Source organism: Trichogramma pretiosum, unplaced genomic scaffold, assembly GCF_000599845.2.
Source record: "Trichogramma pretiosum strain Unisexual culture from Peru unplaced genomic scaffold, Tpre_2.0 scaffold100, whole genome shotgun sequence".
Classification (NCBI taxonomy): domain Eukaryota; kingdom Metazoa; phylum Arthropoda; class Insecta; order Hymenoptera; family Trichogrammatidae; genus Trichogramma; species Trichogramma pretiosum.
Window position 1 is genome coordinate 15847 of NW_019640801.1, and position 25122 is coordinate 40968.

The window sequence follows — 25122 nt, forward strand, 5'->3', positions numbered from 1 at the left end:
ATGCACGTTAGCATGCCATGCATTGGCAGAATTTAGGATCAGCAAAATTAAACATTGCCAAATGGTTTCAATTTCCTATATCTATAAGCATGTGGCCTTTTGGTGCTGAAACAATTTTAACCGATATTTCAAAAGTCAATGATAAACATTGCGCTATGAATATTTAAAAAAGTGGGTTTCAAGTAAAACTTACAAAGTCGTGATATACGTCATCAAAATATAATAAATGCTCCTATTATCCATTTAAATTTCAATACGTACGCTATACAACATGAAAAGTACTTCATTTTAAAGTCGAAATTGCACAATGAAACAACTGTTGATTTTAGCCTTCAGCTTTGTTTTATTTACAGGTGAGCAATCCTTTTACGAATAATATATTTATAAATACAAACAATTGAAATCAAATGGCTTGCAGGATTGGCGTTTTGCAAAAGGGGTAGAATCGTCGGTGGATCAGTCGTGCCGGTAATCGAATTGCATCCATATCAAGTGTCTTTGAGTAATCCTTTGGATGGACATTACTGCGGTGGGGCTATTATAAGCCCTTTCCATATACTCACGGCAGCTCATTGTGTAGTGCCTTACCGTAAAAATAGTGTAATTTATACGGGATCGGCTCATGCCAATGCCGGAGATGTTCATCATATTGTTGAAATTTCTACTCACAGCAACTACGTGGGGGCTGAGACTTTTTGGGCCTATGATATCGCCATAATCAAAGTATATATTTTTTGTTACCCTAATAAGATAGAAAAATTAAATGCTGACTGTCTTAACTTTCATCCGTATAGCTACAAAATCCGATTATATATAATGCAAGACAGTTACCGGTCAAATTGCCATTAAGACCTGTACAAAGTAACGATCTAGCAACAATTGCCGGCTGGGGTTACTTGAAACAAAACGAAACTTCAACATCATCCGTATTGAGAGTAGCCCGAATGCGAATGCATTCGGGTGAAGAATGTAAAACGAAACATGATAGTGATATCAATCCCGAAGTTCAAATTTGCGCTTTCAATAGTTTTGGAGTTGGAGCATGTCAAGTAAGTTTGAAAATTACATGATCATTTTGAGAGCCTAAGTTTATACTTTCCTTTACAACAGGGTGACAGTGGAGGTCCTTTAGTTGGTCAGGATGGCAGAGTTTATGGTATAACATCATGGGTGCGTGGCTGTGGCAAAGGGCACCGTGACGTTTACACGAATGTTTTCAGATTCCGAAATTGGATCGAACGTATCTTATATCACTCTTAAACCAATTTCTCAAATCTGAAGTATAATTATAAAAATTTAACGACGCACGTTGAAAAAAAAATGAATTATATAAATGATGTATTATAATTTATAATAATTATATAAAAGTATAAATATGATGAAAGTATAAATACATATAACGTGAGAGCACGAAGCTCATCTTTTCCCAAAACCATTCATACTTACAACTCTTGACGTACTGTCACTGCTTACATACAAATTGCTACTCGATATTTATATAATTATATTCTTCTTCATATTCAATTATCACAATTTACAAGTGTTTTTAAAATTTACATATATTCTCTATTTTTATGTTAAGCTACCCGAATATTAGTAACCAAATTGTTAGCGAGAAAACATTTGAGAATTAGCAAAGATTACGATCAAAACTCTTACTCGCCGATGCAGGAATACGAAGTGAGCAATTGCACGAGTTGTGGGGCCCTAATGACTAAAGTTTCAAAGTCGTCGGCTTGCGCATTCATCCTCTCTCGCAGTTGAATAGTTACAGCTCCATACTCATACATCCAAAAGGATATCTCGCTTACACCCTGTAAATATCTATCTCTAATTGTATAAATGCGTGCCATGCTGTGTGGTCATTAAAATTACATACCCTTGCGCGACGGCTTCCTCTTAGCCACAATTGCTTCAAATTCAGCGAATTTTACTTGACTTTAGTGCACACGTACGAAATTAAAAGTAATTTTCTGAATTTTCACTCCAGAATGACATTACCGATTCGAACTTTTCTCTTTTGACAGCTGCAGAACTTTTACCGAGCCATATACCGAAATATCAGAAGCATATAAAAAAACTATATTAGAAAAGTACAGACGCTGCGCATGGCGCTTTACGCTGCTAACCGACAGCCGCGAGAAAAGTTTAAAAACGCGTGTATCGTGAAAAACAAACCCTACGGAAGAAAGCGGCAGGTCTCCGCAAGCACGCGAAACTACGGAAATTCGTGCTTCAGCGTAAACAAAAAACTTGCACGTTGTCGCGGCGGTGGCGTGCATATAAGAGTTTTTCATACACCCGCCTTGTGCTTTCTTTCTTTCTTAATTTTTTTCTTTCCTTTTTTTTTCAAAAAGTGTACGTGTGCTGAAGCTGAACTGTCACATTTTTTCTAGAAGAGAATGTATAAGTAAAGTAATATAGAAGCTTTGCAGGACTAAGTTAGATAGAAAGAAATCTATTGAAAGTTGACAAGTAAACACATGAAGTGAATCGCATACGTAAAAAGGAATGGAGCACGTACATAATGGAGATGCTCTGCATTGAATCTAACTTTTTACGCTTTGCCAGGAAACAAAATTCTACTGAAAAACATATTACTTGAAGTACCGAAGAAACAAAATTATGTAATTTTATTACATGAATTTTGAATAAATTATCGAACTAGCTTAATCGATATATAAGTTAATCAAGCCGATGTGAATTATCGGGACAGCAGTTCAGTCAGACCCTGGCGTTTGAGCAGCTCTGTTGAGTAGTAATTTCAATGCAGTTTGTGCTAAGTTACATATTCTAAAGCCATGACCCATATGGCTAAACAGAATAATGAGACAAAAATTCATTAAAAATTGTCATACTCACCTCGTGCGATGATTCTTGGTCTGTATAAAATGTTATGAACGATTTCAAGGAATTTCGTGATTTTTTTAATGTTTTCAACACATGGTACTTTAATTCAATAGACTACAATGATAAGTTTTAAAACTTCACGCAGAAGTTAAAAATTATGGAAATCTCTCTGATTGTTTCATTATCAAATTGAATAAAGTCTGCAAAAAGTAAGATTCAAGTGTTACTTTCTTCCATGAAATATAATTATCGCTTGTAAAATATCATTGTATCTGCTACTACGACTCCATTTTCTTGTAAGAGAACAAAAATTGGAAAGACTGAGAATTTGGTCTATCATTTAAAGTTGTTACATTCTTTTCAGTCAAAAGTTTTTTAAAATTTTCGAGAAAAATAATTTCAATTATTATAATGCATAAAATTAAATTAGTTAATAGTATTGGCTCTTATTTTCATTTAATCATTCTCAAAAAATTTCAAACAGTTGTCCGAAAAAATTGTACAATTACGAGACTAGGATGATTGTCAAATCTCATTAGTATAATGTATGATTCACTCTCCTAAAAATGTGTTATCACGTGTGTTGGCATCATGAATCATGCTGATGAAAAATGCATAAAAAATTATGAAAATAAGACTAGTTCTTTTCATTAGACGGAATTGTACTTTATATCAATCTGGAATTTCCATGAATTACTGTTTGTTTTATTTTCCAATGAGATAAACAGAAAATACCCCTCTTATAATTTAAATGAATTTTTTGAGTGAAGCAGTTTTTCGCCTGAGCTCTGCAGGGTTGAAAAGTTCCAAGAGTTAAACATCTTCCACTTTTTCCAATGTTTTGTGAAAACATTTTTTTGAAAACATATCTGAAATGATCCTGTACAGGTCATAATCATGAATTAAAATGTTGCCTTTAAGTTAAATCAAAAAGTAGCAAATAAAAGTATATTGCATTGCTATTTTTGAAGATTTGTGAATTGATAAATAACTGTATATGGCAGTAAATTATTACGTTTGCTGTCAAAGGTTAGTGAGTAAATACGCGATGAGAAGTTGAAGCGAGTGAATTCTCACGAGTCTGAGAAAAAAATGAGTGAATAAAATTTCGAGTTCAGAGCTTCTCGGGACTTCGACTCGAGAACATGGAAAATTAGCCCGTCTCTCTATTTCTTTCCGAGACCTGCCCGTTTTCCTCTCAAGGTGACATCATCGCCGAAGGTCGAAGCAATCCAAGGAAGTTGAAGGAATCACTCTCAAGCTAGCTCTCAACAATATATTACAAGTGTATTTAACGATACGGTCCATTTATACGTAGGTAAGGCTCGCAAATACAGAATCATCTTTGCAGCAGGCTGCCATATTCATATACGCGGATGCACGTCCGAAGCTGTGCACTCACTAAATATTCAACGTATACGGGATTAATTTAATGAAGCACGATGAGCGTGTAGCTAAGTGCGTACGGCCGTGTGCGTCCAAAGCTGCGTGCGCGTGTAACGAAAGCTCGAATGCGCTGGTATGTACGGCGTTAATTACGTTTAGAGCCGCGGCACAGCGCACATGGCTGTGTATTTAAGCCACGATGATTTTGATTTGTAACGTTATGCGCGAGCTGCTAGCTGACACGGAAAATAAAGCTGCACGATGTAGGCGCGCGTCCGTGCGTGTGTGTGTATGTGTACGTACGCGCATAGCAACGGCCAATCTCATAATATTGACGGGGCGCGATCTAATAACAACGAGGCAGTCGTCACGGCGAGCGCAGCTATTTTCCAGGCCGCTTTATTGCCCGGCCTCAACCGCCGTGTCGAGGATCGTGTTTACAAATTACGTAGTTACGCAAGCTCGCAATTATTACAGCATCATTTCCAAAGGCTCGCATTCGAACCAACGATTTTATGTTATACTATGACGATATGCGCTTATATTTTCAGCGAGTTAATTAAAACTTTGTTATTAATTAAAAACATTGAATAAAAAAGTCGGCCTTATCCTTCGATGATCCGCATGATAGTGTAGAGCATAGCGAGCTGCTATCCTCATTATACGCGTTGCTCGTCCGGTCGGATCCTTTTTTTCTTCTCCTTTAAAGGGTAACGCTGTTCCACACCTCGAGCTACTAACGAAGCTCCAATGGCTAATTGAGCAGCTGTAGAGATGAAGCGTAAGCTACAGTAGCGAGAAAGATGAAAAAAAAGGAGCAGAATGTCGGACACGAGTTTGCAAGCACAAGATCCGGCAAGAATACTGCTCTCCGACAAAAAGCATATAATGTATGGGCTGTCGGGGAAAAAAATAGCGGAGCCTCCGAAATCGCAACGGACGCTCGATGGATTTCCAGGCTTGTGGCTTGGCTATCAGCCAAACTTGGAGTAGCCAAACCTCGCGCAACAAATCCACGGAAAAGTATCGCGTGTGCATTTGCCGACAACTTCTCGTTCCATAACGTAGATTTTTCTGTTCGTCGCAATTTATAAGCGTTCAAAGGAACTCATCGTTGATTCGATGTAAAGAATGCTAAGGCCTATTTACGACTCAGTAATAGTACTTTCGAGTTTGGCTTAATTTTCAACTTGTCGGAAAGTTACGAATTAAATCGTCCTTTGCAAGTAGAAAAGGTGAGCGGTAAAAGAGCGAAATTGAATGTATATGTCACAGCTTTTAGGTGTATAAGTAGAGTTTGAACAGAGCGTTGGCAACAGCAGCAGCAGCAGCAATAACAACAACAACGACGACAACAGCAACAACAACAACAGTAACAACAGCGCTCGCAACAGCAGTAGCAGCAACAATATCCCATTAGAGAATGGCGTTGCATGAATATACAACGTGGCAGGCCTTGGCATCCAATTATGCAGGAAATACACATAGGCGAAGAAGTCAAATGAAGGTGCGGAACAATCCTGTTAGCCGAGCAGTAGATACTTTGTTTCAACGAGGGCTGCAGAGTAGCAGCAGCAGCAGCAGCAGCTTCCCTCTTTCGCCTCGCTCACGCCAAGGATGTGTGAGAAATGTATACAGCAGAATAGAGCGAGAGAGGGAAGCTGTTAGTTCCAAGTTTGAATGGCTCACACCAGCCAAAGTGCTAACTGAAGATTGAGACTTTCCGACGAGTGAAAAATGAATCGCTACCCAGCGCCTATTGCTTTCACGACAATCAGCTCGCATTTGCACTCGAAAAGAGGCTGCGATTCTTTTTCTTTTTTTTTTTTTGTGTTATCGCTGCTGCAGCTCTATTGAATTACAATTGCCAGCCGAACTGGTATTGATTGCGCACCTCATAGCATGCACGCTGAAGCTAAATTGAATCGAACGATGGCGAATAAAAAAGGAGCAATTTCATGGCGAAAGTACTCGGCTAAGCGGCCGACTATTTGGGCAGGTCGAGGCTCGTGCCCGAGAACATGGCATTTTGCATAACGACCAAGAATTCCTCCCTTGCTCGCGATGAAATTGCTGCGAGTCACAATTAACGAGCCATTACGGAATAACATAATACATGCGAACTACACACGTATATAGGTATATATTTGTAAGAGCAACGCGATATCCAGTTAAACTAGCCTAGAGCTCAATTAGCCTGATGAATTGCACTCGGAGTCGCGACAGGGGAGGTCCCAACAAATTCATCTTCGTCAGAGCTTGGCTCAGCGTTACAACTATGTGTAGGTATGTATGTATGTGGCATGGCTGCCACAGCAAAGAGAGCTAGCGAGAGAGAGCGAGAGAGAGAGAGAGAGAAAGCACGGCACACTGCGTTCCTAAAGGGGCGAGCTAAGCTCCTCCGGAACACATCTGTAGCGTGTACACGTGTTTGCAAACGCGGCGAATGAAGCAAATGCATCAAGTTTACTCCCGAAATTCACGCCCAAGTTCTATCGGATGGCCGACGCTTTTGATGCAGTTTGATTAAACGTATACGAAGGCGCGACGTACTGCAGGCACGATCTATCCGAGCGATCGACGCCCGCTTCGCTTCTCCAGCTGATTAGCTGTTTACGCAAACGCGTAAGCTCGGCATCGCTGTTTCGCCAACTCCGAGCTTGTAATTCGGCATTTCTATTTGCCCCTAATGAATGATTCCGACGCGCCCAGCTACGTCATCGATACTTTGCGGGCACATTTCGCTCGTCCGTATCAATCGCCAATGATGAATGAGAAGCTCGCTGTGGCTTTCGTACCGACTTTTCTATTAGATAATTGACGTTTTATCTGCTGTAGCTGCTCGTGGTATTTCATGCCAAGCTTACCTGAAAAATTGTAATTTCTTAATCATAATTCAAAAAGTTTTGGAAAATTACCCCCGACCATCTCCTTGGACTCGTTTTTGCCCTGACAATAAAGAAAAAGTTAAGTGCGCGAGCTGTAGCTACAAAACTTGGAAAAGTGTATGGTTCGTCCATCCCCTTTTCGGCTTCTAGAACGTAGCTGCATAAGACGAAAATCTAATGCAAGTCCCATTAAAGCGTCACTCCCTTAAATCCGTCTCTCGAAAACCTCAAACTCTTCGTGCATTGTTCATCCACTCATGGTGGCTGCTATCTATGTACTTGTCTGTAATATACGCACGTATTATATACATGTATATACAACGGTAGAAGAGACGTTTCCTCCTCTTTTCTTCGGGATCGTAAGGAAGATTCGCGCAAAAGCTCGCAGACGAAACATTACAAGCAAAGCTCGCAAGCCATCCCACCCATCTGGCTCGTGCAAACGACAGGACGGAGCAAGAGCGAGGCCAAGCAGAAGAATTATATAGGCCAACCCCCTTGCATTATTTATGCTGCGAGGTGAGTCGACCTTCTATACACGTGTGCCAGTGTGTGAGTAGATATTTACAGTTGTGCGCGCACACACACGCGCGCACGTGACTGCGCCTGTATACAGCTATACGATGTACACACGGTCTTAGTTTCCACCGCAGAAATACTACTTTCGGAACTCGTAGGGAAAACTTGTGACGCGGAAACCACCCTACGAATGTGTGTGCGCGCATTTAGGTGTGAACGCACAAATATGTGTGTGTGCCTACGTACATGTGAGTAACTATATGTACGCGGCAAAGCGAAAATTTATGGATTTTGTTTGGACTCGAAGCGAGCTCGGGATAGAACATTGCCGCGAAGAAACTGGCTGCTTTTGATTTAACGCATGAATCCACCCGACTCGACCAAGAGATGCGGTGTTACATGACAAGCCGATCACTTGCTCGTAAGATGATGTGGCAGATTTTCACCGAGCACGATGCTTTCCTGGCGGATTATTCCTCAGCTGTATGACTTTTTCCAAAAAATGCTGCCATGGTCAAATGACTCTTGCATAACTTTTTCTCGTAAAGTTGATGGTTATCGAGTTAAAAATTGTCGAAATCATTTTATGATATACAGGTCTTCGGGAGTCATATTTATGATCGCCATATTGAATTTCATAATTCTAACTATTTTACAATAAAGTATACAAGCCATTGACCAAATTTATATGCGTGAGACGCACGAGCGAACCTTTTTTTCGTGTTGAAATTTGAGTTAAACGAGATTTTTTTCTCAAAATTTCATGTTTTTTTTTACAAAATTGTTAATAACTTTTTATTCAATAATTTTTTTTTAATTTTGACCCTGGATTCGAAAAGTACATTAAATTTTACGTGAGAAACGATGTCTGAAAAGTTTTTTAAACAATTTTTAGCCGGTGTAATTCATCGCTATAAATGTTGTCCAAAAATGGTCATTTCAGGCGTTAAAGAGTTAAACTTTGCAGTGCATAGATAGATTATGAGAGGTCTCAGCACATTTTCAATTAATGCCACCAAATTATACATATGATCACCCGTATAATTAATTGCAACGTTTAAGATTCTAAATACATGTGTATTTGGAGTACTTAGTATTTATTTTATAGCACCCCAAATAAACCATCAGATCTATGACGGCAGCTAAAAAAAGTAATTCATACTGTTAAATATTCATCTTGACAATTAATGGTAGCTTACTTTGCAGATCGCTCTACAATTTGTAAACAAAAGTACAAGTATTTGTAAAGTCGTTCTATAAATACAGTACCGTACTTTTTCATTGAATTTTTTTCTGTTTCTTCACATTCCTTGAAATAAATTTTTTTTAATATGATACGCTAATGATAAAATAAAGATTTGAAAAAAAGCACTTCAAATTATTTTGTACTTCCTAGTTTTGGACATCACGCGAGGAACGTTTATTGAATCTCTACTTCAACAGGAGCATATTGAACTTGTCTGAGAAGAAGGCAGAATTTTATCAGAGCAACAACACTTTTGCATTAAATGGACTTGAGCCAATTCGCCGGCGAGCCACGCATACGTACACGCAGCATCTTAGAGAGCATACATACTGCCACGCTCAGGCATATGCTTGTAACGAGCAGCCAAATGCCTAATGCGACTTAATTAAGCTATCCCCGTGTACAAACACGGGCAGGCTCGCTCGCACATAGCTAGCTTCTACCTGTGCCATAATCTGTCTCTCCATCTCCATCGCACTTGGCTCTCTTTATCAACTTATACGCATATATATACATATATCTACGACTACACGACAGATAGATAGAGCCAATGCGAACTTCAGCTCCGGAGGTGATTATCCCCCAATTCCCCTCGCGTATTCGCAGTACAAGTATACGTATATATCGCGAGTCAGTGCTTGTACAGTGTAGTTTTCGCGTGGTTTGGTGTACGAAACTGCTTTTGTTACTTGGAGCCACGCGCTGCTACTATAGCCTAATTAAAGGATATCACTCTACGTGCCTACGCAAAACTATTCGATCCGATTATCCGACGCCTACTTAGCTCGCTATGCTCGGACGCATTAACCCAGCACTCGCAGACATCGATCGATTTTACATTTCTCGGAGATTTTTTGCAGAATTTACAGTGCGCATCCGAGTCGAAGATTTTCACAGGCATATTTCTTTTCGCATCCAAGATCAAAGTTGAAAGTATAAAACGTGCCGTATTTGTCACACATTTGGCTGCAGGTCGCGTAGCCTGCAACTCGAGCTGCCTCTCTTTCCCAAGCAATGTTTGTCCAAAAAGCCACAATAAGGCGGCGCCTCTAAATCGCCGCCGGTTATACTCTGGCATTATATAGAATAGCTCAAAAGCACACAAGTAACCAGTTAGATGCTGCCACGTACCCAGCTTGGACGTACGAAAGAATATCCGTTCGAGAGAGAGAAAGACAAGAGAACTGTGGCGCGAAAGAATTGCAAAAAGCCTAGCCGACAAACGACACGATTTTAATTGCTCCTCTCTTCCGTGGCCCAAACACGCAACACTCAACCGACTATGCATTATTACACCAACATAATAGCGATTAAAAACTTTAATCGGATAAAAAGTTTTTTTCATACGCAATCGAACTTTCAATATTTCATTTATTATTCTCCCTCTTTTTCTCTCTCTAAAGAATTCGTTATTCAGTCAAGTACAAACAAAAGAGCACAATTTCCCTCGTTGGAATTGCTCGTTGCGCAGTTATGCGAGCACACTCCATGATCTTATAATTGAGTACTGTAAACGCCTTCTATCCGAGAACTGAAAAAAAAGTTTCCCTGTAAACGAGCTTTCAAAGTGTCATAAAAATCAATTATCCATCTTTGCCATCAAATAAATAAAACTTCAGCTACAGATCTCCAAAACTTTAAGTATCAAGACGAGCTGTACGTAACGATAACATCGGGCAATTTTCCATATCTGAACAAGCCTGTCGCTGACGACGACGACGACGACGACGACGACGACGACGACGACGACGACGACGAAGATGATGATGATGATGATGATGATGATGATGCGATTTTTACGTGCACTGGTTCCGGAGTGCAAAAAATTCGTTGAAAAAAATGTTCCACCTACGCAATTTACCAGCGATTCCCTAATGTCGTCTACTGCAGTGTTAGTGTGTAAATGTGTGTTTCGGGCATAAAATCGCCATATACATGCATTGTCGATACGTGTCGCTCTAAAAAAAAACAGTTTTACTCCCTTTTATGTCAAATTTTCGCTTTGTGAAATGGCTTTATTACATTTCTATTTATAAATGAAATTGAAATTCCAATCTATAAAGTGGAATTCAATCTCACACTATATCGATTCATTTTACTTATTTTCTGTATGAACGTATTCGTTTATCATTTTAGATGATAAGCATCACAGCCAAACAATCGATACATCTCGACTTTCTTTTTCAAATTTTTTTTATCAAACTCGTTTTTTTCGCGGCAAAAGCGTAATGATAAATTGTCGTCCTCCCCTTGGTGAAATCAATTCTTTGAATCAACTCCGATCTTTGTATAAGAAAACTCGAACTAAGAAAATTTTTATTTTTATCGCACTTGTTCGGCAAGAAATGTCGTTACATGAAGCTCATTTAAACAGTCTAAAACCATTTTTCATGGCTGTATCAACGTACGGAGTGATAAAATATTTTGCAGTATATATTGCTCGGTGGCAAATGTGTTGAGCATTTACGGCAATACTACCACGAAAGTTTTCGCGAATGTTAACCTCGTAATTTATGAATTCGAGACTGATGATTCTTCTATGCCTCGCCAATAATAACTGCATAGTATACTCCAACTGGCTTTTAGTTTTTATTCTGTTCTTATGAATTTAAATGCAATACTATAAAATAGCTCTACTGGTTATGAAAATCAATCTATATTATGGATTTGATAAATCTTTGAGGGAATTATTTTACAAGACGAAGATTTTTCGACAAGATTTATTTTAGTAAGTCTTCTTATTATTAATATTTTATCAACATATAATATTTATATATTATATCTCTCACATAAGACAATTACAAATATAGTATAACCAATAGATACAATAAGCTTGCCTCTCCACGACGTCAGACTCCACATGCGTCGGAGAAGTAGCAAATGATCTTGCAGGCCTCAATGTTAGGCCCAGCCAACAAGCTTTCCACGATGTATGGGAAAAGCAGTTTAATTTTCTTCAGCTTTTCAAGCACGACTCATGTCTGTGGCTCTCTATTCATAACTAACTATTGGGTCAAGTCGCAAAAAGTCCATTCAAGACTTTTTATCTCGATAATACTTTTGAAACAATACTTTTGAGACGTCATAATAGATTGTTACCTGCGTGATTTGTTTATTTTTATGCAAAGGTTTTGTCGCATAAAAAAAGTCGAATGAATTGTTGAATCCAACTTTTAACTATTAATTACATATTAAGAATGGACTTCGTCACGAAAGGCATTTTAAAATGTTTAAATTTTCAATATTATATGTTCATTATCATTTGTTCATTTTTTTTTTTTTTTTGTAAATAATCCGAAAGATTACAATGTATGTTGAAAAAAATTAAATTTTTCGCACAAATGACCTTTTCCTTTCACTTAGTAGGTCTCATTATATTCCCTTTGAAGTGGCGAATCGTTTCCAAACAATTACTACCGCTATTTATGCGATAATACAATATCGATCATTCATTTGTAAGTTAGTCGCAAAGCTAAACATATGAACAATCAGAAAAAGAACGCCGAAAAAAGGCTTTGTTGGAAAAGGTTGATCGCGCAGCCCCTACACAACCTTTTCTTTGGCTATACTCGCAGTCACTGCGAATTTGCAGGCTTAGAATTCCTTTGGCGCAAGCAAGTCAATGAAAACACACGGTCAAGAAAAACCACAACCTAATTTAAGATTCCCTTAAGTAGACAAAAGACTAAGAAGAAACCCTCGCTTAGGTAATTGAGAGACGTTAAAAAACGCGAAAGTTTTACATACTGATATACTTCCGGCGAATACTTTTTTTGTGCAATTTTATTGAGCTTGTGTTGCTGCTTTTTCGGTCGATTTAACTGTGATTTGGAAAGTAAGGGACATGAAATTAAAAAAATGTTTTTAACATACAATTACAGTTTCTGTTTTCCTATGTATCTATTAGATTTTTTTCTATTTCACGCATAATTTTTGTAAGCAGGAGAACTTTCAAGGAATCTTATTTTCATAAAGATGCTCATGAGTCTGTATGTATCTAGGTGCGATAGATTTATACTATATTTATTACTATATTTTTGTTTTACCAACATATTTCGTGTCATTGCAGTCTATAACATTTTAGCTTAGAAAATTTAGATGTACAGCACTAGACCCTAATTGACAATTCTAAAAAAGACTTTTTCATGCAAATTCATCGAGTAAAATATTAAAATGCTATAAATATGGGGAAAGCTTTTTTATGTTCGATTTATTAAAGCGAAGGAAAAATGCATACGCAGAGCAAGATTTGAAATGGAGTTTGGCAATTTTCTATTTCAATAAATCCCATTACCATTCCTTTTAGTTATCTTGAAAATAACATTGATGAAAAAAGAGAATTTTAATAGGGCGAGCCATGGGCGCAAAAAATATTAATCCAAAAATGCATTGCAAAGTGGTTTTGTCCAATTAAAAGCAGGGGCAGAGTAGAGCAGCTTTGCCGCGCGCGCGTGCAACAACACACAAGATACATACATTTTTGCCAAACGAAATCATTCATTACGGATTAAGCCGTGGGCCGCGCTCGAGTTAGCACACAATCGAGTTTTAAAAACATATATAGCGCGGGCACAAATAAAGATGAATAATAATACGCGCCGATGCTTTATGAGAAAAATGCCGATAACAACAAAAACGCGAGCGTAGCTACACGTGGAATATAAGAGACGGCGCTGGGCTGGTCGGTGTATGCCAGGGCGGCGCAGCGATAAAAAATCCAAAGTCAATACATTGGGGCTCGCACAGGCGGTTTTTTCGCGCCGAGCAATTGCCAAAATAACGTTTTCCTCTTATCAGGCTGCATATAATCCGCGCATCAAGCGAAGCTATATAGGCGGCTCTCGCGGCCGACCGGGGCAACAATATACGAACCCAACCCAATCATCCAGCGAATAAAAACAAAGCCGCGCCTGGCCGCTCGTATACTCTTACGGCGCGGAATAATAAAGCTCCTTGCACTGCTAGAGCCGCTCATATACATGCTACGTACGATAGACAGTACAACAGTATGCTAGGCTACAGCGCGTAATCCTTGAAATAACAAAACATGAATTCGCCAATATAATGTAGTATTCTATGCGACGTGTTCTCTTCTTTTTGTTTGGCTCTTTTGTCGTCCACGAGCTATGAATATATGTGCGGGTGAAATTCGATACGACTGTGAAAAGAGCCGCGCTGGGAGAAGTGGAGAAAATGAAGGGGCCCACGTTTACGCATAGGAGCTGCAATGGGCGAGCGATAAATACGTAAAATCGAAATTCGTCGATATGCTCGAGCGAATTAGAGGCTCGTGGCTCATTTATCTTGGCGCCGCGACTAATTCGCTCGATGTATTTCTCAAAGGATTCTCGAGCTGCAGTTCGTCTTTGTGCGGCACATACGACGAGCAGAGCTGAAAGGCTGATGCGCTGCACGGCCCAGGATAAAAGTAGACGTCTATATATATTCGCGTCGCGGATAAAGGAGGAATGCAACGACAGGCCGGCTTTCATGGAGCATGCACGCGCGAGAGCACGAGGATGACGAAGCTGCGCCGGAGTGTATGTACCGGTGAGAAAAGCGGCAATTGCGGGGGTGGCTCAACGAACGACGGCCGTGCGGAGAGTCAAGCCGCGCGAGTTGCGCGCCGTATTGTGCACGAGGCCGGGCCTGTGCAGTCTCGCGCCGTAGTACGGCTTAAAGCTCCGATGGATGTGCTCGCTGCGCCCCGCAGAATACCGTAAGAGACGTGAAAGGAATCGAGAAGCAGCCTGAATTAATTGGCGTGTTAACTCGCGCGCACGGCGGATATTGAAATTCTTTGCCCGAGTACGTCAAGTATTCACGGCTCTCTCTCTAAAGCCATACATTATGTACGTACGCGTACAGCAATAGGTGTAAGGATAATGCCAGCGCGCCTCGCCGAACTTTTCCTGCGCCAATATTAGCGGCTGCAGTTTTCTGCCTCGAGCCACCGTACAGCTGACAAGTTGCACGAGTTTTCTGGGGTTTATTTGAATGAATTAGGGCGAGCCAAGTGCAATCGACCATCCGATCGGCTCGTTAACGAGTCGCGACCCGGCTTGCTATTTGACACATTTTCCCGTTTGCGCAGCCGATCTCCACCTACTTATCGATCTTTAAATCGTGTATCCTAAAGAACTTTTTTCTCTCGACTCATAGATTCGGCTGGGCGCTAAAACCTGTAAAGTGAAATTGGAAGCTAGTGAAAATGAAATTAAGAAGAGCAAAGGGAGAGAGAAAATGTCGGAAGAAAAGAAAAGAAAAAGAAGCCGCTGGCTATGTGCATGGGGCATTGGCTGGAGTCAAGTGCGTTGCGCAGGTAAGGCGGCTGCGTGGGTGTAGTATAAAGTAGGGTAAGGTTGTAGCAGCAGGTATATAGGTGTAGGTATAGCGCTTGGGCGGCTGGCTCTGGGGGAGCGAGGATCGTGGGTGGAGCTGCACGCGACGTACGACTCGGCGCCGTTGCCTCGCGCGTCCTGCACCACTTGCCGCTCCGCAGCGAGACTCGACTTTGTTTTTTCTTTCTCCTTCTTCGTTATATCGCGCGGATCGCGCCCCCTCGCCGAGCGTAAACTCGCGGTGAAAAGAGAAGAAATAAAAGTTACCTCGAGCGAGCGTCAACGAACGAACGAATAAACGAACGTCGAGCAGCAGCGGAGTGCGTGAAAGATCGATCGAGATCCGCGCCGAGTCATGCCGCGAGCCCAACCGGATCGTAATAATCGACGAGAAAACGACAGTTGCTGCCGCGAAACAGCTACACACGTGCGGCTGCTTTTCAGCGAGTCACGACGACGAGTCGGCTGGTTTGGATGAGCTGCTCGCGAGTCGCAGCCGTTACACCGAAACGAGGCCTGATACTAATCGAACGAATGGTACATTGGACCGCAGGATCGGTCGTTACGCTCGCCACTGCGCGCGATGCGCCCCCAAACATTTAACAGCAGTAGCAGTGGCCGGATCGAGTATACGAGGAGCTTTAAAAGGCAGCGAGAGCCAGCCGAACGCGGACCATTGGCATTTGGGTGGCGCGCGTCCTCTTCGCGCAGAGCAGCCGCCCGCATGCGCCCTCCAGCGCTCCGTAGAACGGAGTCGGATTCGGTCGGAGCGAGCGGCGGCGACGGCGGCTCCGTACTCTCGTCGCTATATATATACCTATACGTATACGCGGTCGAGTTTGGCGCAGCAGACCGAACCGACTGGCTGGCACTGGCTGGCACGAAACAGCAGTTTGACGCCGGTCGCGCACTCGTCGACACGTTGCGCCGCTCCGCGCTCCTAGCGGACGACTATATTTCTCTATGTTTGTGTATCGTTATATGTATGTGCGCACGAGCGTAAAGAGCATCGAGTGACTCAGTGCAACCGCGACAGTCGGCAGGGTCGAGCTTTCACCTCGCGATACGCAGTGATTTTCGCCACGGACTTTGCACGCAACTGCGCCGATGCTCGCGGCCGAGCCTATCGTCGACGGCCGCTGCCTACGAGAAACATAACCTCCGACGGTCGTCTCTGACACTCTACTCGCTCCAGTCCGAGTCTTTTACCTTGCGCCTTAAAATCAGACGTATCGCGTATCCGGATAAATCTCCAACGTTTTCGAGGTTATGTGCAAATCTTGTGTCATCGAGTTGTGCGCGTCGACGTCGTTGCTCGCGTGCGCAACCTGAGCGAGCTCGCTGAATCGGCCTGCGAGTTCCAGCGCCCGGAGTCGCAAAAAATCCCTCGAAGAGTGACCGTTTCTCGCGCTAAACAGTGCCTACCGTGTGCAGTGTTGACAGTCCAAGGCGCTCGCTCGCTCGCTTGTTCGCGCGCAGGCAGCTGTGCAGATCTAGGCCTGCATGTGTATGTGCGTCGTACGTACGTAGCAGCACACAGGCGCACGCGACCGACTGTGTGCAGTACTGTGCTCCATAGGTGAAGCGTGTGTGCGTATACAGAGAAGAGAGAAACGGAGCATCAGCAGCAGCAGCGGGGTAAAGAAACTCGCGCAAGGCCACGCTACGTTGCCTTTGCCCATACGATATTCCACTTCTGCAGCAGCCCGATCTTCTTGCCTTCTCTCGCTCTCTTCTTTCTCTCTCTCGATCGTATTCTTGCTCGCTGGAACAGACTGTGAAATCCGCCGCGCTGCGTCTTGCTGCGCCGAGGGATTCCTCGCTCTCCTCTTTTCGCTCTCTTCGCTCTCTTTTTCCTGGATCGGAGTAGTATCGCCCGTGGCCCTTTTTTGTCCTCGCATCGCCACGACGGCCGACACGACCAACGACGACTGTACGCCGCTATTGCTGCGCTCCGCGTTCGACGCAACCAACCCACATGTCTCTTGCCATGGTAAGTCCAAACAAACACTCGCAATCTTCGATGCACGCTCTCGGCGCGTATATTTACCTTCTCTCATCCTTCTCTTCTTTCTTTCTTTCCTCCTTGTTTATCACTATTATTATTATTAGTATTATTTTCGCTTGCTCGCAGCTGACACTGTGCGACTCGCACAAATGTTTACGCGCCGGCGTTTACAACTTGTGCTTGAACGAATCGCGGCGCTCCAATCTAATTTCTATATCTTAATTAAGCTGTCGCGCTGCTATCTTGACTGTGAATCGGACTAGATGCATGTGCGCGTGTAAACAAAAGATTCGCCTTACAAACGTGTCGCGAAGCGCCGCGATAGAAAATTACCCAAGATTGCGCGCGTGCTTGTGCAATAAGTTTTCGAGACTGATAAGAAGCTGTTAAAAAGTGGCAGTGGCTTAGCTAAGCCGTTTTTTTTTCAGCCACGGCTCAAACTCGCTGAATCTGCCAAATTATCTTGTCCAACCATGTGTGTAATGTTATTTCAATATACGCGCAGCAGCAGCAGACTCACACGCGGTCGCCTGCACAAGGTCAGTGAACTGGATTGGAGCTCTCCGCAGCAGTCGTTCGCGCCCGCGTAACTATATAGCTCCTATTTGGTGCTGCTAAAGCTTCTATATACGTGTACGCGTGTGTATCTGTGCCTGTATATATATATAGCTCGGGGTATTAATATGCAAATCTTTGCACTCTCTGCTTGGCTCGGTAGAGCTACGCTACAGAGATATGGCCCAAATATACATATTATATTGGCGAGAGAAAACATTAACGTATAGAGCTTGGTCGAGTGAAACTGGATTGCATAAGTAAGCAGAAACTCGCAAAACCGCAGCACACGCGACTACGCGACTTTGTCAACTCGCGTCAAAAGGTCTGTTTCCGGAATACGCCCATGCTTTTCTTTTCGGCGATTTATAAATTGTGTTTTTTTATTCTCGCGATTCAGGGACGATCCCACCCAACGAGTGATGATCGGTTGCGCTGCGACATTCTTTCGACATAATTATGAATATCTTTCGAATAATTATTGTGTGCCGCTGCGTCGTGTTATATAGGTAGATGGTGCGTTGAGGTACGTATATTTGTACCCTAGCTCTCAACAAAATGTCGAAAATGACTTTCATTATCTACGACTCGTTGAGTTCGTATATTGCATGCGACGCAAAAACACGATAACTATTAATTTCGTCCGCCCATTCATGCGAATGGAAGCGAGAAAAATGATGGCTCTGAAGGAAACGTAATAATTCTCTGCAAATAATTCGTTCGCTCGTGGTAATTGTCGCGGGACTCGAACGTAACGCTTCGTTTAATATCACGCATAGTTATCAATTGTAAGCGTGTTTTCGTGTGCGCACAGAATATAATCGACAGCTACGAATACTCGTGTAAAAATTATCGACTAGAATACAGAGATTTTATGATTAGCCAATCGAATATGTTTTAAATGTATCCGAGATTAAAATCGTTTACTCACACATGAGCTAAAAAGACAGAAAATGCGAAAGGGAGAGAATATCAACGTAAAATATTATGAAACGAGATGTCCAACGATGATAAACATCTACCGCGTGACTCGATACAAACGCCCAGTAAAAATTTATTTCTACGACTTGGCAAGGTAAAAAACCAAATTGACTCGCTACAGCTTGTTATTTCTTTATTATCCTATTCGCTTGTATACTTTATTCGAGTTGTCGAATTATTTCGAAAATTTCTTCATTCGCCTATAACAACTCGCGGGTACAGGCACACTCACATACAGCACGAGATCTCGTAAAAATGTAATAAGCCGGTATGCCGAGTCAGACTTCTCTCTGTTTCTCTTTGAAAGTTAACGGTACATTATGTATAACTTGTATGGAACATTTTCGCACACGAGTACGAAAACGAGTTTTCACGACCCTGTTCTTATGTACAAAAAAAAGGAACCGACTCGTGCACTCTTGCATTGCCATGTGTAATTAAATGCAGCTTTACGTATATGTATACCTAGAAATTATAAGGCGCGCGAGTAAACACAAAATATGCGCGGTGTTTTGCAGGACCAAATCGTTTTGCTAAATTTGTGCCGTGCGTTCGCTGCAGTGTATATGAACCCTCGGCAACTTCATTCATTTTCCACTCATTCAAGTCGTTCATTCGGTGGAGCTCATTGGCCTAGTTTTCACTTGTGTGTATGTGCGAGTCTGCCGGACGATTGTCGCGACAAATTTAGTTTTCCGCTCTCTCTCTTGCGCCTCTTGACTTCTCCTCTCCACTATTCCGCTTTGTTCGTGCGTTTTACATGCTATACCTATACCTACGCTCGCATACCTTGAGTTTATAAACTCTCTATGGTTTTATTTGCGTGGTTGGAATGTTTAGCCGTCGTCGTGTCGTGTATGTACACGTAATGTAAGTAGATAAATGTGTACGTGTCGATGTGGATATGTGACTCGATTTGTTTAACGTTGGGATTTGGGCTGGGCTACCATAATAGGACCATGAATTATTAGGCCGATGATAACTGACCGAATAAACTGCCCTCGCGCAAACTCTGAATCATTGGAATATTCCCTGGGCTTGTTTTCTATGTGAGGATGTATTTCATCATTTTTCGATACTCCCGCTTGGAACTCTTTGACGAGCATTAGCCGCGAGACGACTCTCATGCCAAGCGTAGGAGAATTGATGAAAAACTTTTTTGCGCGTCAACAGCCGCGTAAAAGTTTAACATTACAGAGTTTTCATCGCGCTCGTACATGCGCCGCGCACTCGTACATATATAATAGCCGCGCCAGCCGCACAAATGCAGTCGCAGTAGAAAGAGATGAATAGTGCGCGCTCGTTGCTTCATGCAAATTTTTCTGAAGGAAGAAAAAACATTCAACCCCAAAACTGACAACATTCTAATGGCCGTAGAGTTTGACGCAGACGCATCAGTGGCAACATGGAAATTATATTTTTTGCATTCGTGTGTTTATGCATCGCATTCGAAATAAAGAGGCTTTTTCATTAATCAAAACGCGTATTCATAGGCAACTGTTATAGTGATTTAAATTTCTAACGTTTTTTTAAAACGGAAATACGGTAAAGCATTTTCGCTTGCATTTTTTTACATTCCTGGTTTTATGCTGCGATCTGACCTCTGCTTTATTACTTGAATATTCAGAAAAATTTCACCATCTTATGTTTTTCTCATGTCTTGCTAAAAACTTGTACTACTAAAGAAAACTGAATTCACTACATAAGTAAAACAAACTGACTTTACGACCTCCAAAGAAACATTTACTGTTATGAAAAGAATAATAATCACTTGACTATGACTTACGAAAATATTCCATTTTCTTTCAAAGTAATATAGCAGGGAATCATAAACAAACTATTGACACTAACAAGGAGATCTTCTCACCTTCGGGTCACGGATCTTTATCAACATTTTTTTAGGGTCTCCAGGAACCTAATAATGAAGCTCCCTATGCTTAGTTTTATTGAATGGGCCTTAGGGCCCATATAGAAAGGGGTTTTCTCTTTTATTTAAAAATCTTTGAGATTTCCTATATCAAGATAGCAGCACTTAAACAAAAAATGCACCGATCAAAAGTTTTGAAATTTTTCAAAGAATCTGTCTGAATTTTTTCAGAATTGTTTGAATTGTCCATTACGGTTTTTTAGAGGTTTCTAAAATTCGCCTGAAAAGCATTAAATTAGGGTCTCTGAAAAATTCTCATGATTTTTTTGAATAATAGTTATAACACTTGAAGTAACACTTAAAGGATGAAAATTCATATTTTTTCAACCACTGGGTTAATTCTTATCGCAGGTCAGTTATTTTACTTGACTAAAATTTGTATTGAAATAATCAAATAGACATAATTCGAAATCTTTTTCGAAAAATACAAACCATTTTATTTTTCAACTTTTATAGTCTGATTTATAAGAAGTTTTGAGTTTATTTACATAATTTTTCATCGGCATAATCTACGTTGAAGTAATTTTTCAAAGTCATTTTATAAAACCACAATAAAGTTTAAAATATACAAATCCTACTTTGAACCTGCAATTTATAAGCATTAATGTGTATGTGTGTGAATAATATAATATGTAGTCAGTCAAGCTATCCTTCATAATAGGGCAATTCGAGTGGTATACGTGCGTGAATTGCGCAATCAAGTTGCAATCTCCATCCTTTAGAGATAACTCTGCACGCCACTGCGCCCAAAATATCTCTTCATAAAAGCTATTGAACACCTTTCCTGCTCGCTCCATATATACAAATCCACACATATGCTATGTTTATTATGTGCACACATAGACGTGTATGATAGACCAATCAGATTATGTAAGCGTTTCCCTCTCGGCTCGTACACATATACGGCTTGAATCACTATATTCGTAAAAAGCTATTGTCAATTTTATTTATTTACCCTGTAAATCGATCAATTCTCACTTTTTGAGCAAACTGGGTTAACTCGGACAAAGAAGATACACAAACAGGAAAATTTGTTTGACTTTGTACAATAGAATTTTCAGTAAAACCTATATGTGCGCGCGTGTGTATGCACTGTAGCCATTTGTCAATTAAACTTCAACTACGTTAGCCTTTGAGGCACGCAGCTGAATAATTTATACATCGTCTAGGTGAATATATTGCCTCTACTTTAGCTTCCATCACATTGACTTTGTCTATAAATTTTTCACGCAAAAATTTCACACATCGCCTTTCTTTCTCTTTCGTTTCCTCTCGCCTTCTCTCTCTCTCTCTCTTCTTCCCTCGCTCGCTTGCTCTACGCTCTATGCAATCAGAGCAAAACTTTGTGTGTGTGTGTGTGCAAGAACGTGCATGTGTGTATATATGTGCGTGGATACATGGAACGTTGTTAACTTTCAAAATTTCCCAGACTCTCAGGTTCTCTCCTCGCTCGAGAGAAATTAATTAAGAGCGTTTCAAAAGGCCGATGAAAGCAGCACACGACACATGCACGCATACATAGCTCTCAAACAACCAACTAAAATGATTAATGATCATAAGATTTTATTAAAAAATAGTACTATTAGCACCCGATAAAATCTGCTTTTTTCTTTCGGACACCCAGAGGTATGGAACGTCATTTTTTGCGGATAAATAAATTCCTCAGCCAGACCGGGTTCAAACCTTCATGCAAAGCCTTACAATTACGAAGTTGGAGGATGGTTTAGGTTCTAGGCTAAGGCAAAAATAAGCAAGAATGAGACAAAAGCGCTGAATAAAAACCGATGAAAAAAAATCTCACATCTTCGACAGCGTTGGTTAATTACAAAATGTGTGATAGCAGCAGTGAGCCGAGACTGTAGCTGGGCAGACAAGTTACATTCAAGGTCGTTCACTGTATACCAAGCATCGAAAAAATCTGTTGAAAATGGATTACTCGCTTTTCCTCTATACGCTGTATCGTTGACAGGGATTCAAGATGTAAGCCGCATGTCCTTTGCCTGAGCGTTTTTGATTTTGAAAAGAGCTCCGTCTTACATATATACTTGCAGACACGAGTATATGTAGACGTTCGAGCCAGAGTGTTTCGCTTTAAGCGCCTAGCTTGTCTTTAATGCATCGCTTAGCAACCCAGACACACGCACACATACACAAACGTATTGTGACTATAGCTGGTGCCTCGCCGCTGGCAGCAGCGTCGGTGTACATACGAAAATTCCACGTCTAGCTAGAGAGAGAAAAGGAAGAGATGCCTTCCAGCGTACAACAGGTAAAGCTGAAAGAGAGAGAGAGAGCAAGGCAGGGGCGCACGCGCGCCTTTCGGGCTGCGAAGAAAAACTACGCTACAAGAAAAACTGATGATGCTGTTTCAGAGAGAAGAATGAATGGATCTGACCATGCGCGCGAGGCACACCTACGCGAAGATCGTGCGAGAGAAAGAGAGAGCGAAGATTATGTTTTGTTTGCTCGAAATGGAGCTGTTATGTCGAGTCACGCTCGTGGTCGTTGTCCGCCCTGCAAGCGGACACTTTTTTCTAGCTAAAACTCGATTACGAGAATGAGTAGAATTTGCATGAAATTAATGTAACGAGCGCAAAAAGTGAGCGCTAGCGTACCTGCAATTTTAAGCTGCCTTGTTTGTGTTTCGTTATTTTAATGAAAAAAAAGCGGAAAATCGATGAGCGCCCAGAGGAAGTAACGTGCTACGCTAAAAAACTTCGTAATATTTATCTAGCTTCAATACTAGAAGCAAGTTTCAGCAAGTTTAGCTCAAGTTGAGATTTTCTGAAAACAAATTTCAATTCCCCGATTTCTCAGATGATTTTGCATCATTATTCGATTATTTATACTGGAAATTCGAAAAATGATAATAAATTCGTATGAAAAAAACAAAAATTGTTTTCTGTATCGATTTCGTGGTTGGTTGGGCAGTAACAGTAGCAGTATTAGCAGCAGTTGCATCGTGCTAGTAACTGCAATAACAAAATGATTAGCTTCTCTTGTAGGTTCCGTGGAACGTGACTTTTTATCGGATATATAGCCATTACGGAAAACAATCGAACGCTCTTTTTTTTCCTCTTGGTTGTGCTCAACTCGCCCTTCTTATTTGCAAATGGCTCGTCCTCCTCGTGATCTTTCACGAGCTTTGGATTTTCTCTAGTGATAGATAACACGGGCGCCAATTTTTTCTTCACAGCTTCTTCTTCTTCTTCCATTACCGCGCTGGCGCGCGCCTTTAGGGCTGATTCGCTTCGGTTGTAGCTCAGCTATATACCGGCGTCATCTTCTTGTCGCCTAGCTTGTGTCAAGTGCTGCACCAAGAGTGCCATTAAAGCTCCTGTGACATCGTACGGCAAATTGTGACTGATAGATTTACCTCGCATAAGTCGATTAGTTTGGCGTGGATAGACCAGCCGAATGGATATCGTAATTCAATCCAATGCACAGAAAATACAGCAAAAGTCATTACGAACGTTGTTAAAATGTGTATGCAGCATCTGTAGAATAAAATAAAAATGTAGGTACAGAATAATCGAGTAGAATTAGGTTAAGCCTTCAGCGAAATATAAATAGTTCAATCGATTACTTCCGTGTATGGGAAGAGACTCGTTAGTGGTTGTGTATGTATACAGAGTGCAGTGAACTATGCGTACTCGCTCGCGCTGCACACGGACACAGGAGCTATATAGAGTAGCGCAGCAAGGGTTAACATTAAGAGGGAAAGGTTTATAGAGTTCCGAGAGCGAGGTGACACGAGCATGTCGACGCAATTACGTCCAATGCGATATACTGTAGTAGGTAGGCAGACGACCAGGAGGGAAGTAGTAGCGAGCAAAGCCTTTGCTTTATCTAGTCATGCTGCTGTTGTCGTTACCGTTGCCGTTGCTGTTGTTGTTTTTGTTGTAGTTGCAGCAACGACGTCTAGTGATGGTCTTGTCACGTTCGAGCTTTTCCTCGTTCAAGACAAAGTGGCAAGATTCATTAGCACTTTGCGGAGCCCACGAAAATTCAAAAAAGTAATTTGTATTAACACGACGACAAAAAAAATTCGCGAGATATTTTATCAAACCTTTTGTTGTTTTTTGTTTCGTCGATTAGCTCATGGTCAAAACTTCCAACGCTCGAAAACGACGATATGAGCTACTCTCGGCTCCGAATTTCTTCGAAACGTCGATCAAGCAAGCCTCTATACTTTGTACGGTATATACAAGAACTGTATTATATCATTAAATTACTATATTCAAGATACACGATACAGCAACACGTGTGAGCGCGCTTAATACTCGAAGTACAATGAAAATCATTTGCACCAATTTGCCTTTTAATAACATAAGGTGCGTTATTAATCGTCGAGCGATCTTGAGCTCCAGTTGCGATTTGGCAATGATTAATCGATGTCATCATAGACCGCAACTGGCAAC

The 25122-nt window shown here is 41.3% G+C and overlaps 2 protein-coding genes across 2 annotated transcripts in view; both read left to right on the top strand.

The window, feature by feature from the left end:
• The first annotated feature begins 278 nt into the window (after positions 1–278).
• LOC106652784 (trypsin 5G1-like) lies at positions 279–1325 on the top strand. The gene is made up of 4 exons (XM_014371959.2): positions 279–353; positions 419–723; positions 795–1049; positions 1111–1325. The coding sequence occupies exons 1-4, from the start codon at positions 308–310 to the stop codon at positions 1258–1260; spliced, it is 756 nt and encodes a 251-aa protein (XP_014227445.1). The 5' UTR covers positions 279–307; the 3' UTR covers positions 1261–1325.
• A 14817-nt stretch (positions 1326–16142) lies between these two features.
• LOC106650650 (bifunctional heparan sulfate N-deacetylase/N-sulfotransferase) overlaps positions 16143–25122 on the top strand; it is an 84429-nt gene continuing 75449 nt past the window's right edge. Inside the window, exon 1 of the mRNA XM_014368793.2 lies at positions 16143–17223. The gene's annotated coding sequence lies outside the window, so the exon portion shown is untranslated. The remainder of the gene's footprint in view (positions 17224–25122) is intronic.